At 41.4% G+C, this 14,199-nt stretch overlaps 1 protein-coding gene across 1 annotated transcript; it reads right to left on the bottom strand.

The window, feature by feature from the left end:
* Nucleotides 1–9,197: 9,197 nt before the first annotated feature.
* On the bottom strand, nt 9,198–13,960 carry LOC139715808 (uncharacterized). Its single transcript, XM_071627347.1, has 4 exons — nt 13,744–13,960; nt 11,588–12,440; nt 10,265–10,403; nt 9,198–9,683 (listed from the first exon to the last, which is right to left on the bottom strand). Exons 1-4 carry the CDS (start codon nt 13,958–13,960, stop codon nt 9,198–9,200), a joined length of 1,695 nt encoding a protein of 564 aa, XP_071483448.1.
* Between the last annotated feature and the right edge of the window lie 239 nt (nt 13,961–14,199).

Here is a 14,199-nt window from a genome sequence, read left to right as displayed (position 1 = left end):
AATCGCTGACGGACGCGCGACGATCTGTCACCTCGCGATGCGTGGGTCGGTAGTCCACCGGCGGCCAGCGACGGTCGAGGCCGACCACGAAACGGACGGGGAGGTGGTGAATGTCGACGTTGTGATTGAGATACATCCAGCGGAGGCGTGGGAACCCGGAACGAAAGTGGTCACCCGATCGACCAAGGAATGGGTAGATGTGCTTGAATATTGAGTTGTCTAAGTAGTTTCCCCGAAGATCAAGCTCCTGAGGGACAGAACAAACAGTGGTAAATAAGGAAAAGCGGAAAGGAGAAAAACAACAACAACAAAAGAAAGCCTACCTTTAAAAAACCCGTATGAAACCACTTCACCATAAACTGCAGCAAAAGCTTCAGTTTTGCAGGTAGACCCGGTTACTCTTCAATTCAGTAATTTCTTTATGTGGAAAGAAAAATTTCCACAAAGTGTATTCATTCATTTATTGTCCCCGCCGAACGAGTTCGAGCAGGGGACTATGAAACGGGCTCCGTACGTGTGTGTGTCTGTGTGTCCGTGTGTCCGTGTGTCCGTCTGTCCGTCTGTCCGTCTGTCCGTGCGTCCGTGTGTGATCAAAATGTTCAAAATGCTACTCCTTCGCCATTTCTAACCCGATTTTGATTCTGTTTGCTTTATATGATAGCACTACATGGGAGCTTTGAAACTTCTATACAGAATTTCAGTTGTGACCTTTGACCTTGACCTTTGACCTATATTGTACATTTTGCTTCAAAATGCTACTCCTTCGCCATTTCTAACCCGATTTTGATTCCGTTTGCTTTATATGATGGCACTAGGTGAGGGCTTCAAAACTTCTACACAGAATTTTGACCTTTGACTTCTTTGACCTTTGACCTTGATTTTTGACCTATATTGTACATTGCCTACAAAATGCTACTCCTTCGCCATTTCTAACCCGATTTCGATTCCGTTTGCTTTATGTGATGGCACTAGGTGAGGGCTTCAAAACTTCTACACAGAATTTTGACCTTTGACTTCTTTGACCTTTGACCTTGATTTTTGACCTGTATTGTACATTTTGCTACCAAATGCTACTCCTTCGCCATTTCTAACCCGATTTCGATTCCGTTTGCTTTATGTGATGGCACTAGGTGAGGGCTTCAAAACTTCTACACAGAATTTTGACCTTTGACTTCTTTGACCTTTGACCTTGATCTTTTTTACCTATATTGTACATTGGCTACAAAATGCTACTCCTTCGCCATTTCTAACCCGATTTCGATTCCGTTTGCTTTATGTGATGGCACCAGGTGAGGGCTTCAAAACTTCTACATAGAATTTTGACCCTTGACTTCTTTCACCTTTGACCTTGATCTTTTTACCTATATTGTACATTTTGCTACTAAATGCTACTTCCGGCGGGGACATATTTTACGCACCGCGTAATTTCTACTTTTCCTTGTTGACATTGTTTTGCTGTTCGTCAGGATTTTTGCAAGTGAGTGTGGACACTAGCACTTCCGTCTATAGATCAAAAATGCGCGCTTTACTACAATGATCATTTCTATCTGTCTACAATCATGACAATGATATATCCACCTCTCTCTCTCTCACGAACACACACAAATACGCCTACAAGTCAGTGTTTCACATGATAATACTGTTCAATGCAAACCTGTAAGGATGGCAAACCCGCTAGGAACGGGAGCAGCTTGACGAATTTGTCTTTCTTCAGCCCCGTGTGCCCCAGACCCAGCTTTACGAGGAGTACGGGACGGAGACTCAGGTAGATCTTCAGTCTTCGACGGAGCCTCACGCCCTCACGTTTCCCTTGAATCGCGTAACCTGTCAAGTCCAGCACTGTCACATTCACCCAGACCTCTGTGAAAAGCCGGTGTGTTCAGACCAGTGTTTGAAGAAAGTAATTAAGTATAACAATCAAAATAAAGAGGAGTTAAAGCTGTCATTTTGAGATGTTTTACCGATGACATTCTGAGACAAATGTTGGAGTCGATAGCAGTGCACTACACCGTTTGAAGGCAGTAGTCCTTTCTAAAGGCCTCGAAGTCCCATATGAAAAATGTTGTCATACGTGCAACCTATGCTCGTTCAATAGGAACATCCTTATTTCTTGAGACAGGTTTTATGAAAGAAGCTTCTTCATTCAACCTTGTGTTCCTGTCTTTGTCAACACCCGCTAATAGAAAATAATTGTGTTAGACACGGGTGATGATTAACACAGTATTTCGCATTATCTTCCAGTTATTCCAATTTCCTTGATATCAGGGTTGGCAAGAATGGAAGATTATGATAATACACAGTATTACTGTTCATAAGAATGTCTCCCATTTTGCCGACTTGACAAAAAATCTCTCTTCTGTCATGTTTGTTACATGTTATTATACACTTACGCATTTTACCTTTTTTTTTTCTCTCATTATCAACCCGACATTCATCTTTAAATGACTGACGGAATTAAAAAGTGGCATCCTCATGTTGCAATATGTATACACGTAAGTTCTCACCTCGAACTTCCTTGATACCAATACTGCTCCCCGGGCGGAACATCACCGGGAGGTCCTCGGGTTCCACCCTCCTATGCTCCATGCTCCTCTGCAGCCGGTCACAGATGAGGTTGAGCGTACGCTTCCAGCCGACCGCCGACCCGACGCATAGCGTCGCCAGTCGAATGATGAGGTCTTCGGAAGCACGGTCGATGCGAAACTTGCGGGATGTGTTCGGGTCGCTTCTGCTCTTGATGATCCGCTCGTAGTTCTCATAAACACCATACTCCTTCCCAGTGTTAACAAAAGTAAAGCCATGCGAACGGGAAACAAGTGAAAACTGGTCTAACTCAGAATAAGAAGGACCTCACGAATGGCACAGTTACAAAAGCAGACAACTGCTCGCTGCATATCAACTAACCATGCTAACAGAGCTATTTCAGGTATAATCAAAGATCCTTAGGATCTTTGGTATAATAAATCCGTACAACAGTTTGAATCCTTCGTGTGTGATAAGGGAAATTACATCACATGAGGCAATTAGTAATGCATGCTTTTTTAAATCTATCGAAAATGATACATTTATTAACCCTATAAAGCCCAAGCTATTTTGACCCCTTCCAGGCCCAAGGGGGACACATTGTGCCCCCCCCCCATATAACTTCTTTATTATATGATGTATGACCGTCATATTTGGCACATGGGTAGAGCAACTCATACTCTACATGACCCAACTTTTTGAATATTCTCAAGAACATCCACTGAGGGCGCTATTTACAAAAATATAAAGAAATACATAGGAAATACACTAAAATCATGTTTTTTCTTTTTATTTCTTTATCCCCAGTATATATGTTATTATTTCATATCAATCATTTTCATATTTACCACAAAGGAAAAGAAAGTCAACCTTGACTATTAGTTATGGTTGACATTTCTCAAGGTCAACATGTGGGGGCGCCATTCATTACAATATAAAGAAATATAATGAAACCCATGACGTATTGCTTGGAATGGGTATATACTGTATATTGGTATCACATTTCATATTTCCAAAATATTGAATTTTGAGTTTGCAGATTGATAATATAATAAACAAAAGATATTACAGGCGAAGCTTGTGCGAAGATAACACAAAATAAAAGGGTAGTCTTTGAAAAATACTGTATTTCCGATTATTTCTATTATATCTATTGTGTGATGCCTATGTCATATAAAAAATAAAGGAAATGATTAGAAGACCATTTCCGGGTGATTCACAACCATAATTACATCACATTTTGGTACTTCAGCAAATTAGAGCCAAGAAAACCCCCATTTCATCCATTATTATATTGTTAACTAAAATTGGAACAGAAAATCATTCAAAATCTGACAAATATGGTTGTCAGTTTACGGTTGCCATGGCAACCAGCATTATCGGACATACCTAAATTATATATTAAAATGTTTGTAATAAGATTTCAGGAAAAGTCACCAAATTTGGTTGAAATCGGGTAAAGGGTGTGGGCGTGGCAAACAAAAATATGGTGGGGGGCACAATGTGCCCCCCCCCCCCTTGGGCTTTATAGGGTTAAGTACAGTACCGAATTACTTAAGTATTGTCTGTCTGTTTATTTGTTTGTTGGTTTTGTTTTGTTTTGTTTTTTTTTTGGGGGGGGGGGTTGTTTTGAGATTTAGCGTTCTGTCAGAGAGGGATTTTTGTAGTGTTTACTAGGTCATAGGTCACATAGGTCAGACCCGGAGGTCAGAAAGGTTCGTCTGCCAGCCTCCTAGTAGTTAGCTAGACTATGGAGACAAAGGCAAACACAACCCTGAACCTTATACCCCCTTTCCAATTAACACGGCAATGTTGTTTGCAAGAGAACACCAACCCACTAATATCTTGTCTTACAAATTGCTCGTGTTTAAACTTGTATAATCTGTATGTTTTGATGATTATGAGGAAATAAGGTATCTTAATTGAACTGAAAACAATGATTTGAAACTATATTGTGACCAACGACGAGTTGTTTTGTCGAAGGTCGGCATTCAATCGATCATGATTGACCACCACTTTGTGCCGTGCTGCAATCGTATTTTCACAACACAAATTCCTATTACTCGTGTCAAAGCGGATATGAACTACTTAGTACTTACTTTTTGGAGCTCCCTGACATACATACAGAGGCATTTGAGGTCGTTGATTTTCGCCGAGTACCGAATCATGTCCAAGAGATAGAGTCGAAAAGCCACCGGTCTGTTGCCCCTTTTCATGCAATGGATCTTCTTTCCCATTGTCATCTCCCACATCAAATCATCGCCTATGTCCTCGCTGGAATCATACTCGTAAACATACTCCTCCTCGTTTACAACGGCTCTCTCCTCCCCGTCTTCATCTTCGTACTCCTCATCGAACTGGTCGATGACTCGGAGATCGACGAGGCCGTATGCCCGACTGGTTTTGACAGACTCGCGAATGTCGACTCCGCCTACATCGTCTCTGTCCGTCGGCTCTTCGTTGAGGGCAGCATCTCTGTTGTCGGGAAAGGGCACGACGGATGAAGATGAACAGAGCAGTGAAATGCGAGCTCGATGTTTTAAGGAGGAAAAGAATGACTTGAATTTGTTGCTTGCGTTGTCTTGTTCTACCTGATTTTCCATCTCCATACCTAGAGTCCTATTTGTATTTCTCTTCTTTGTCCTTTAATGCCCTACCTTCGTTTGATTTTTGAACATTTTAATTTGTGTGGGGTTTTTTTCTTCAAGATGTAACAGGTATGGAATATGATCGATTTCGCGAATGACTTGGAATAGACGTTGCTGCCAACTTTTTCTCAAAGAGCCATGGTCGCTACAGGTCACATTTTGTTGTCCGAGTAACGAAGGGTACGCATGCAGCGAAGCAACCATGTAGGTAAGCGCGCGACAGCTGACTGGTTCAGAATGCGCGCCTTTATGACGAAACAATACACAATGCAACGCTCTGACTTGTGGAACCAGAGATGCGTTTTTCGTGTGACAAATTACTAGTAATTTGTTGGGGAAAATTTACTTTCAGCCAATCAGACGTAAGGATTTCAATAGCTTATAACAGTTTGTCAAAAAAAAAAAAGAATATCAGACAACACTCTTCTTGAAATGCCTTCTGAGCAGTTGCTGCACCTTGTTCTGTTTCTATCTTGTTCTGCTTTTTGTTTTCTTTCTTTTTTTTTTAAGCAGTCTACTGTAAAACCTCGCCAGCATAAGATACAAGCATGCTCTTTTGATTGATCATGATAATACTACTAGTAATTTACGGGGAATTCTGAAAGTAGGTCTGAACACCCAGGGCTGTCTCTTGATTTCTTTCCATGTTTTAAAATGCCACGCACATGCTGTTGGATGAATTATGTGTTTCATGTACAATTGTCTTTTCTACATATTTTTTCTCTGTTTAAATAAAGACACTTATTTCTATTGTACATGCTACATGTATATCACACCACTCATTGTGTTCAGACATTGTTATAAGTATTACATGTATCCATAAATCTTCCTGATTTAACACTGGAGGCTAATTCCAGTGAATGGGGCACCTTATATGAATGGTTCAGTAAACACGGTGAAGAGAGACGGGGGGGGGGGGGTGAAAGAAAGGGGGTGGGCTTATTGAGAAATATAGAAAAAGGAACGAACAGTTGGTCACACCACGATCATGTTACAGCGAGATGAAACTTTAACAATAAACCAACTTAATCTTCATCAAGAGATCACAAATGTGCTTTGATTTTTTTATTCTCTCCCTGAAACTTCCAACCATGGTAAAAAGGCTTTAAAAAAAATGTTATCTGGTGCTATACCACAAGTAACCACTCTGAAGGATACACAATAGTATCTTTTTGTCAATGATGCATTTCAGAATCCAGGGCCCTGTTTTATAAAAAGATAAAATCGATTGTAAATTCCCTTTCCACACAGGCTGCCATAGACTTCGGATAGAAATCATTTATAATCAATTAATACTCTTCATAAAGGCCCGGTCACACCGCCAGAACTTTGCTGGAGCGTTCCTGGAGCGGTTAAAAAAAATCATCACCGCTCGTAACTGTTCACCACCGTTTAACAGAAGTTGGTCCCCGTTAAGGCAACGCCGTATACGCTCGGCCACCGCTGATGGTCCCTCCCACCGCTCCGAAAGTTTCGAGCTGCACAAAATATTGCGAGCGGTGAGGAGCGGGCAATATTCCGCTCCGGCAAAGTTCATCACCGCTCCAACAACGCCCAGTCAAAGTTTGGCACCGCTAGACGCAAGTTCGTGGACGCTTGGGTCCGCTAGGCCAACGCAGAAATCTTGAACGCTGGACCACCGCTGCTTTGCCAGCTTTGCCCGTGCGGTGATTAAACGTTGCACAAACTTTGGTGGAGCGGTCGTAAGCGTTTTACGAGCGGGCACGGGATTGCTGGAACGGTGTCGGGTGTTGAAGCAGCGATCCATTGCGGTGATGAACTTTGGTTTTGCGTTGGTATGGAGGTGTCGGAGCGGGACCAGCATTTGGCTATAAATAGGGGAGAAATGGACCATTATTATTGGAAGTGTGCTGCCGTTGAGTGCAGACCTCATTTATATCGATTTTGCTCAAATGTTGAAGTAAAATACACAACAGTATTTTTTCACAGTACATATAATGTGTTGTTAAATATTTCTTGACACAACCAGTGGGCCACATATATTTACCTGACTCCATTGGTTCAGCTGCCTGCTCAGTAATGATCTTCTTGGAGGCTGCTGCCTTTCCTTCTCCAGCCTTCCTTTTCTTTTGTCCACGTGGCATGATGAACTTCAATTATCGACTCCTATCAAAAATCTATCAGAACTTCTATCTAAGCGATCCGTTCAGCTCCGTAGTCAAAAGCGGTATGCCGCTAAATCAACTTTAAACCCCCGCCGAGCCAACGCCCGCATGCGCAGAACGCCGCTCTATCAACGCTCGCGTCACCGCTAAACCAACGCTCGCTACCGCTCGCTACCGTTACACCAACATTTTGTGCGCCGTGACGAGCGTTGTCGAAATTCGGCCCCCTCTCCCTACCGTTCAAGGAACGCTCCAACAAAGTTCGGGCGGTGTGACCGGGCCTTAAAACAGGACCCTGAGGTACGTCATGAGGTGCTATCACATAAACACGTCGATAATTGTGACAGTGTGCACTCAGCTCTTGATCTTACATGTTTTTTTCACGTTCTACATGTAAGAAGGAGGCACTACCCAAACTGATGATAATTTAAACTGGAAAGCAAGACTGAATAATGCTGTAAAAAAAAATAAGGGCTAGAAAACTAACTTATGGGAAAGTAAATAACCGAGGTTAGGTGGCGAACAGCATATTCGGGACCCGAACATTTCAACAATGTAATCTTACTATATACCTCTTGACGTACACTACTAGAAACAAAGGGTGACTGGTTAAGCTATTCGGATACTACTATTTTTTTACAGCAATGCTTTCATGTACATTATATTATTGTAACCTAGTCCGTGAAATGCGTAGCGCTCCCAAAGTCCATGCACCTGTAATGCAAGGAGTAATAAGCGGGTCGGTTTACAACTATACATGCCAACTGCATGCATATTCCAGGCATACTGGCAAAGCTCTCATTAGGATCTTGGAGGCTTGATGGTGCCTTTCCCGACATGGCAACAACGGGTACATGCACACTGGATTCCCAGTGTTGGAATGTGTATAGGAAGAACAGGTGAATTATATACTATACACTTGCAAGGTGTAATTGGAGAAAACACTCAATAAATAATTGTTCCATTTGAAATTTGAGAAGATTTCATCATTAAATGGTGTATGTGAGGTGTTATTCTTGTTCGGCATCTATATTTTGAATGTAATCATGTAAGGAGAAGTATTTCAATACCTATTGTCTAGTTATATGCCTACTAACTTTTACACAAACCACAATTCTACAAATACACAGATTTTATGTCTACCAGCGCTCGTGCGAGTAATATGACCTCTAAACTTGATTGAGGAGGTGAAGCATAACTTATGCTGAACTTATACTTATGCTTATGAACGCTAGCTAATACATAGTTCCGTCGTTGTGCGTACATCATCATTAGAATAGTGTGGTGGTACAATTCAATAATTGTGAAACACCCTTGCATGTATGCTTGTCGTTATGTACATAATCGAATGGCAGGCTATTATGATTTTTTTTTTGTGACACATGTGTTGTTGAATGGCGTTTCAGGATAACAGTGGGCACGAACACAATTTTGTTTAAGAGACGTGATCACATGCGAATTCTTCTGGAACTGCTGCCTGCTTCGATATCTATATGACAACGCAAACCTTCCCCTACGACAGGGCGATGATACGACCGAATGATGAAATGGAAATGAGGAGTGAAAATGAAGTTAATGCAATGTCCTGACACCGATGGTTTAAAAGAATCTAGATATCACATTAAAAGGAGTATAAAACATTGATAATTTAATACGCTCATATCGAACCAGCGGCTGTGGCTGCAGAGGTATGCATATCAGATTCACATTATAAACTGTTCACTGCTCAAAGATGAAAATATTTTCAGTAGCTGTGTATTTGTAACTGGAAGGAATATTTCTGTATTGACATAACAAGATAACACTTTATGCCCACAAAGTCTGATTCTCAATACTCCATTACTAATGATCTTGAAAATTGGTAGTCGTCCGGAGGAAGTAAACGGAACTTTAGAATGGATTATGTCGACTTGGGTCCTTCTGTTTGGGAAGCTGGTACTTGGGCGAACATCTTGACGCTGGGATTGAAGGAAACAGTGCGTCTACGATTCGAATCCTTGGTCTTCCGAGAGGCGACTGGACCATACGGACCAGAGTTTGAGACTTCGTGCGATCCTCGCGCCGACGAGGCGGCGTCCTTTAGTCTGGCTCGGTAGCGTTTTAGTATGGCCAGCTTGTTGACAACGATCTCAACGGCGAGGCAGACCTGCTCAAGGTGATGTCGCGCGACGCGCTTGTGGACGGGCAGGTAGACGACGTGGTCAATGATGAAGGTGGCTGTGGTAAGTGGACATTGGCTGGAATCCACTCCCATGAGAGGAGGTTCAACCGAGTCAGACAAGGAACTTTGAGTTGCAGGAGCCGTGATTAGGGTCAACTGAGTTACTTGCCTCGCTGCCTCGATCCCCAGAAGATTTAAGCGACGTACAACTTCGTCCGGATCATTCTGCATTATAACGGCACAAATAGAACGGGGATGTAGTCTGAAACTTTAAGTGATTATACGGATACCAAAGAAGACAAAGTGCAGGCGGATAGAGTATTACAGCTTAATTACGATATTATCACTCTTACCATATTATCATCTTTTAACGATGTTGCCATTGATTCAATTGGAATTGACTGAGCAGTCTTTCTGATTACCACAATCGAAATCATATCTCTGTGTGAAAGAGACAATCATGCTGACAGACAATCAATGAAATCATGCTGTCCTCATTTGACAGGAAGAAGCGCGATGACATACAATGTCTCATCAAAATCCGGGTTATTACTGCCTTTAAATAGGACTTCGCTTGATATACTTGAACATTAACGTTTGAGCAGAAACACGAATCCTACTAAAAATATCTTCGTCAAAACATCATAATAATTGCATTGATACCAATTTTTACGTTAAAAAATATTCTATTCTAATGATAATTATTATTCATTTATAAGAAATATAACATTTTTTTTTTACTTGATTTGTTTTGTCAAGGCAGGGCAGAATGTGTGATTTTGTAGATCGTGTATTTTACAACTTACCACTAGAATAGGATAGAGCCAGTAACCTCTCACCAGGGCCTTCATGCCAATCTGCCCCGCAACCTGCGGCATCCTCTCCGACACGTAGTCCCCTGTCTCTCGTGACTTGTCGAAATCGGTCGGATCGAAATTTTTCAACCTACATCAGTCATGTGCAAAGATCGATAACAAGTTTGTTATCGATAATTTTAACATTATAATGGTGTATAGTTATATACAGGGTCACATTTTATGACAAACACCTAATAGGAAACGTGTAATACGGATTAAAGAACAACCTTTGGGTCACAGTAGACGTAATTATTGTTCCAGCAATAATGTCCTGGGTTTGAATCCCACCAGCGGTACCCTTACAATTCGTTATTCTGAAGATTCGTTATTCCCAAGGTTCGTAAGGCTCGTTATTTTGAAGCTTCGTTAGTCTGAATAAAATGTTTAAAAAGTTCGTTATTCCGACGGCTGGTTAATGCAAAAATGAAATAAGTTTCATAATTCCGAAGGTTCGTTAGAGTACACATATTGTTTCCCATTTTCGGAATAACGAATCTGAACTCATTTTCGGATGAAAACCGAACTTTCGGAATAATGCCACAAAATATTCGGATTAACGTACCCTATTTTCATTTTCGCATTAACGAACACCTAGGTACTTTTGTGTAGAGAATCTGTCTGTTTCGGAATAATGAACCGTCGGAGTAACGAACATCATCCGTTTACCAGCTATACACTGTAGGCTAATGTTCCTCTTTTCCCAAGAGTTGTACGTGGTAATGCTAGAACAAGAACAATGGTGGGGCCCTCTAATAGGAAAACAGCGCTGGAGGCTACAAAAATGACAAGAGCATACTTTTATCATTGCACTCTTTATCCTTTTCACTGTTATTGTCATCGTCATCTAATGCACTTTATAGACGCAAACGTTGATTAATAGCAGTCTTTTTACTATTTCCAATAAGAAGTCCAATTTGGTCTACCATTTATCGCAGAGACCTTTAAAGTTGTGGATTGCCACTGTATGTACGAGCATTTTTTTTTCTAAATCTATGACTTCTCAGGTTATTCACCTGGCTGGTTCGACCATCATATTTCTGCTACTAAACATGCATGTATAACGACGGAGCTTGTTAATCATAAACCTAGGCCCTGGTTTTTATGTCTGTACATTCTGGTGTACACTACATTTTCTGCATGCTAACACATTTTCTTCCAGATTCGATTCAAATCTTAAATGGAACAGATTTCATCAACCCTTGAATTTGAGTGATTTTATGTTGTTATTGTATTCGTTGTTTTTGTTTTGTTATCACATGCATCGGTTCTTACCGTCTGTGTAGCATGAACAGCAATGCCGTTGGAGGTTGGTCTCGAAGAAGACGTAACAATCCAGCCTGTGGGGGCGCTGTTAGGAACGCATTTGCCTTCTCCTTGAGGTCAACCTTGAACGGTCTCAACAACAACATGGTGAGTTTGGTGAACCGCGGATGGTTGAGAGTCAGTGCCACCACGGAAGTTTTCAGTATGTTCTCCACATACTTCACTTCAGAGCCGACTGGATAAGTCTCGTGCAGTTCCTTCATTTTGGCCAGAAGATATTTGTCTTTGACTCTGGTTATGGCGCCGCCATGTGCCGTACAGGGGTGAATGGTGTCAAAACTGAAGAAGGCCAGATCAGACTCGGGGTTGGCGCTGTCCACGGGGCTGGTGCAAGCTTGGGAACAGTCCTCCAATAAATGAACCCCGTGCTCGTGAGCAATATCGGCTATCTGGGTCAGGTCCGACAACCGCCCGTACAGGTGTGACACAAAAAGGGCCACTGTGTTTTCGTTGATCACGTGACGCAATGCCTCTATGTTTGGGGAGAGAGTATCTTTATCGATGTCCAGTGGAACCACGTGTAAGCCATGGTGGAGGATGACTTGAATTGTATCATACGCGTTGATAGCAGTGACGATAACCTCCGACTCAGAGGGGTACTTCTGGACTCGAAAGAAAAGGTCCAGCGTTGTTTTCACGGATGACGTCACAAGAACTGGATGTTGTACATGCTGCGTCGTAGACGACTGACACATTTCGCTGATTCCAGTGAGCAGCGTTTCTCGCTCTGTTTTCCATCTATTACGCAGGAGCGTGCGGTTCAGCCATGCAAAGACAGACAATCTGTCCAGCCATGTGCTATCTGAGCAGGAGACGAAGAGAAAGAAGATGAGCAGTAGTTTAGATTCAGCGTTCTTTTCTTTCTCCTTTTTAAATTATACAAAAAACCCTCATTACGCTATTCAACAAAGGTTTGTATTGCCATTACAAACGGAGAACATCTAAAACATAAATGGTTAAAGGAAGAATCCGGTATCACATTAATATACACACGCATGCACGACGCACACACACGTATTTATGCATGTAATTATTATATGGGGATATCTTGAACTTAATACATTTATAGTCGAGCGTTGTTAGTAATTCTGTCAGACTTTCGCCTATACTCTTCAGACTATTAAATCGAGCATGGAAAAATTGACATTATGTCTTGAAGTATAAAGAAACCAGACGAGTTGCCTGTTATTCTTATGTACCAACAAAAGAAGCATGTGCCTATGAGAGATAGTATACTGATTTGCGTTAACTGAATACATTGACTATACCTGTGTGTATAGGAGTACTACTTTTGTTTTCGGTCACAAGGTACCAGCAAAGTTGCTTATATTGATCATCACAGAATTAATGACATACGATTCGATTTGACTTTATTCCTATATAAAATCATATCACGTAACATGGCGAAATACAAAAATAAATCAGTATACAAGCAGCTGATGTTGCGGGAGAACTGTCTACCAAAGGGTCCAGTTGAAACAATGACTTTTTAAGCAAATTGAAAGCACACGTTATAAGAGAGCCGGAAAGCTGGAATGAAAAGAAAAACGCAACGAGAATTACAGTATAAAAAAGCATCCATAAGTAAGTCTGTAATGAACATGTTAGTAGTTGAAGTGCAGATTTTTCACCATTATTATGGAGAGAACAAAGCATGACTTTATTAATAATTCAACTCGATTGTCCATTAATAGCAAATTAATGGATCTTTAATCCCACAAAACATTTTGTTTTCTAATCATAATATGTAATGTCCGATGGGTGTTGAAAATTGTACCTGATTTCACCTTACAATCCTGCGGAAATTTGCCAGATGAAAATGTCCTACGAAAATTGATTGTTGGACCTATACTGTTTATAATATAGCTGAAGGAGTAGGTTTCAAAATAGATATGTATTTGATTATTAAGAATGTCTAATGATTCAATAGTAACTGCAATGTATTATACGGGTATTATGAGTCTAAGAGACAGCGAACACTGTTGCTAACATTTTCCATATCTAAAGGGGAAAAATATAGGGAAAATAATTATGACGAATATCAATTCCACAATAACGCGCAGATTACATTGCGTTTTGTTATCTCGCTATCAATCCTCACTGACCTATGAAAAGACACATGAAGGGCACGGGTTCGACGTCGAGCTCCTTCCATCGTCGTCCTCGACAACAGATCCACAGCAACACAGCAATGGCAAGGACGGATAGAGCGACTGTAGCTGACTGGATCCAGATGAGGACCTCCAAATTTCCAGGGAAAGGGTTCAAGAAGCGAACTAGGGCCGCGATCACCCCTTCGTCCGATTCTATGTCTGACGCCATGTTAAAAAGTGATACTAGTACATGTACCTCGAAGCTAAAACAGTCTGTATGAGGTGATCACGCGCATTAACCATGGATCATTCTGCTGGTACGTCTCTGCACAATGTATCGCATGTCAATCCCGGTGCAGATTATGCGAAGTGGGCAGTACTTTGTCAACTCCAATTAGTCTATACATCACTAGTGTAATGATTGAGCTGTCCTTACTTACTTGGGACAACTTGTAGCCTGTGACATTG

This window comes from Diadema antillarum, unplaced genomic scaffold (genome assembly GCF_040938485.1).
Source record: "Diadema antillarum isolate AM-2024a unplaced genomic scaffold, OU_Dant_1.0 scf00000055, whole genome shotgun sequence".
Classification (NCBI taxonomy): Eukaryota; Metazoa; Echinodermata; class Echinoidea; order Diadematoida; family Diadematidae; genus Diadema; species Diadema antillarum.
The sequence above is the reverse complement of the archived record's forward strand: the minus strand, read 5'-3'. Positions and strand labels throughout refer to the sequence as shown.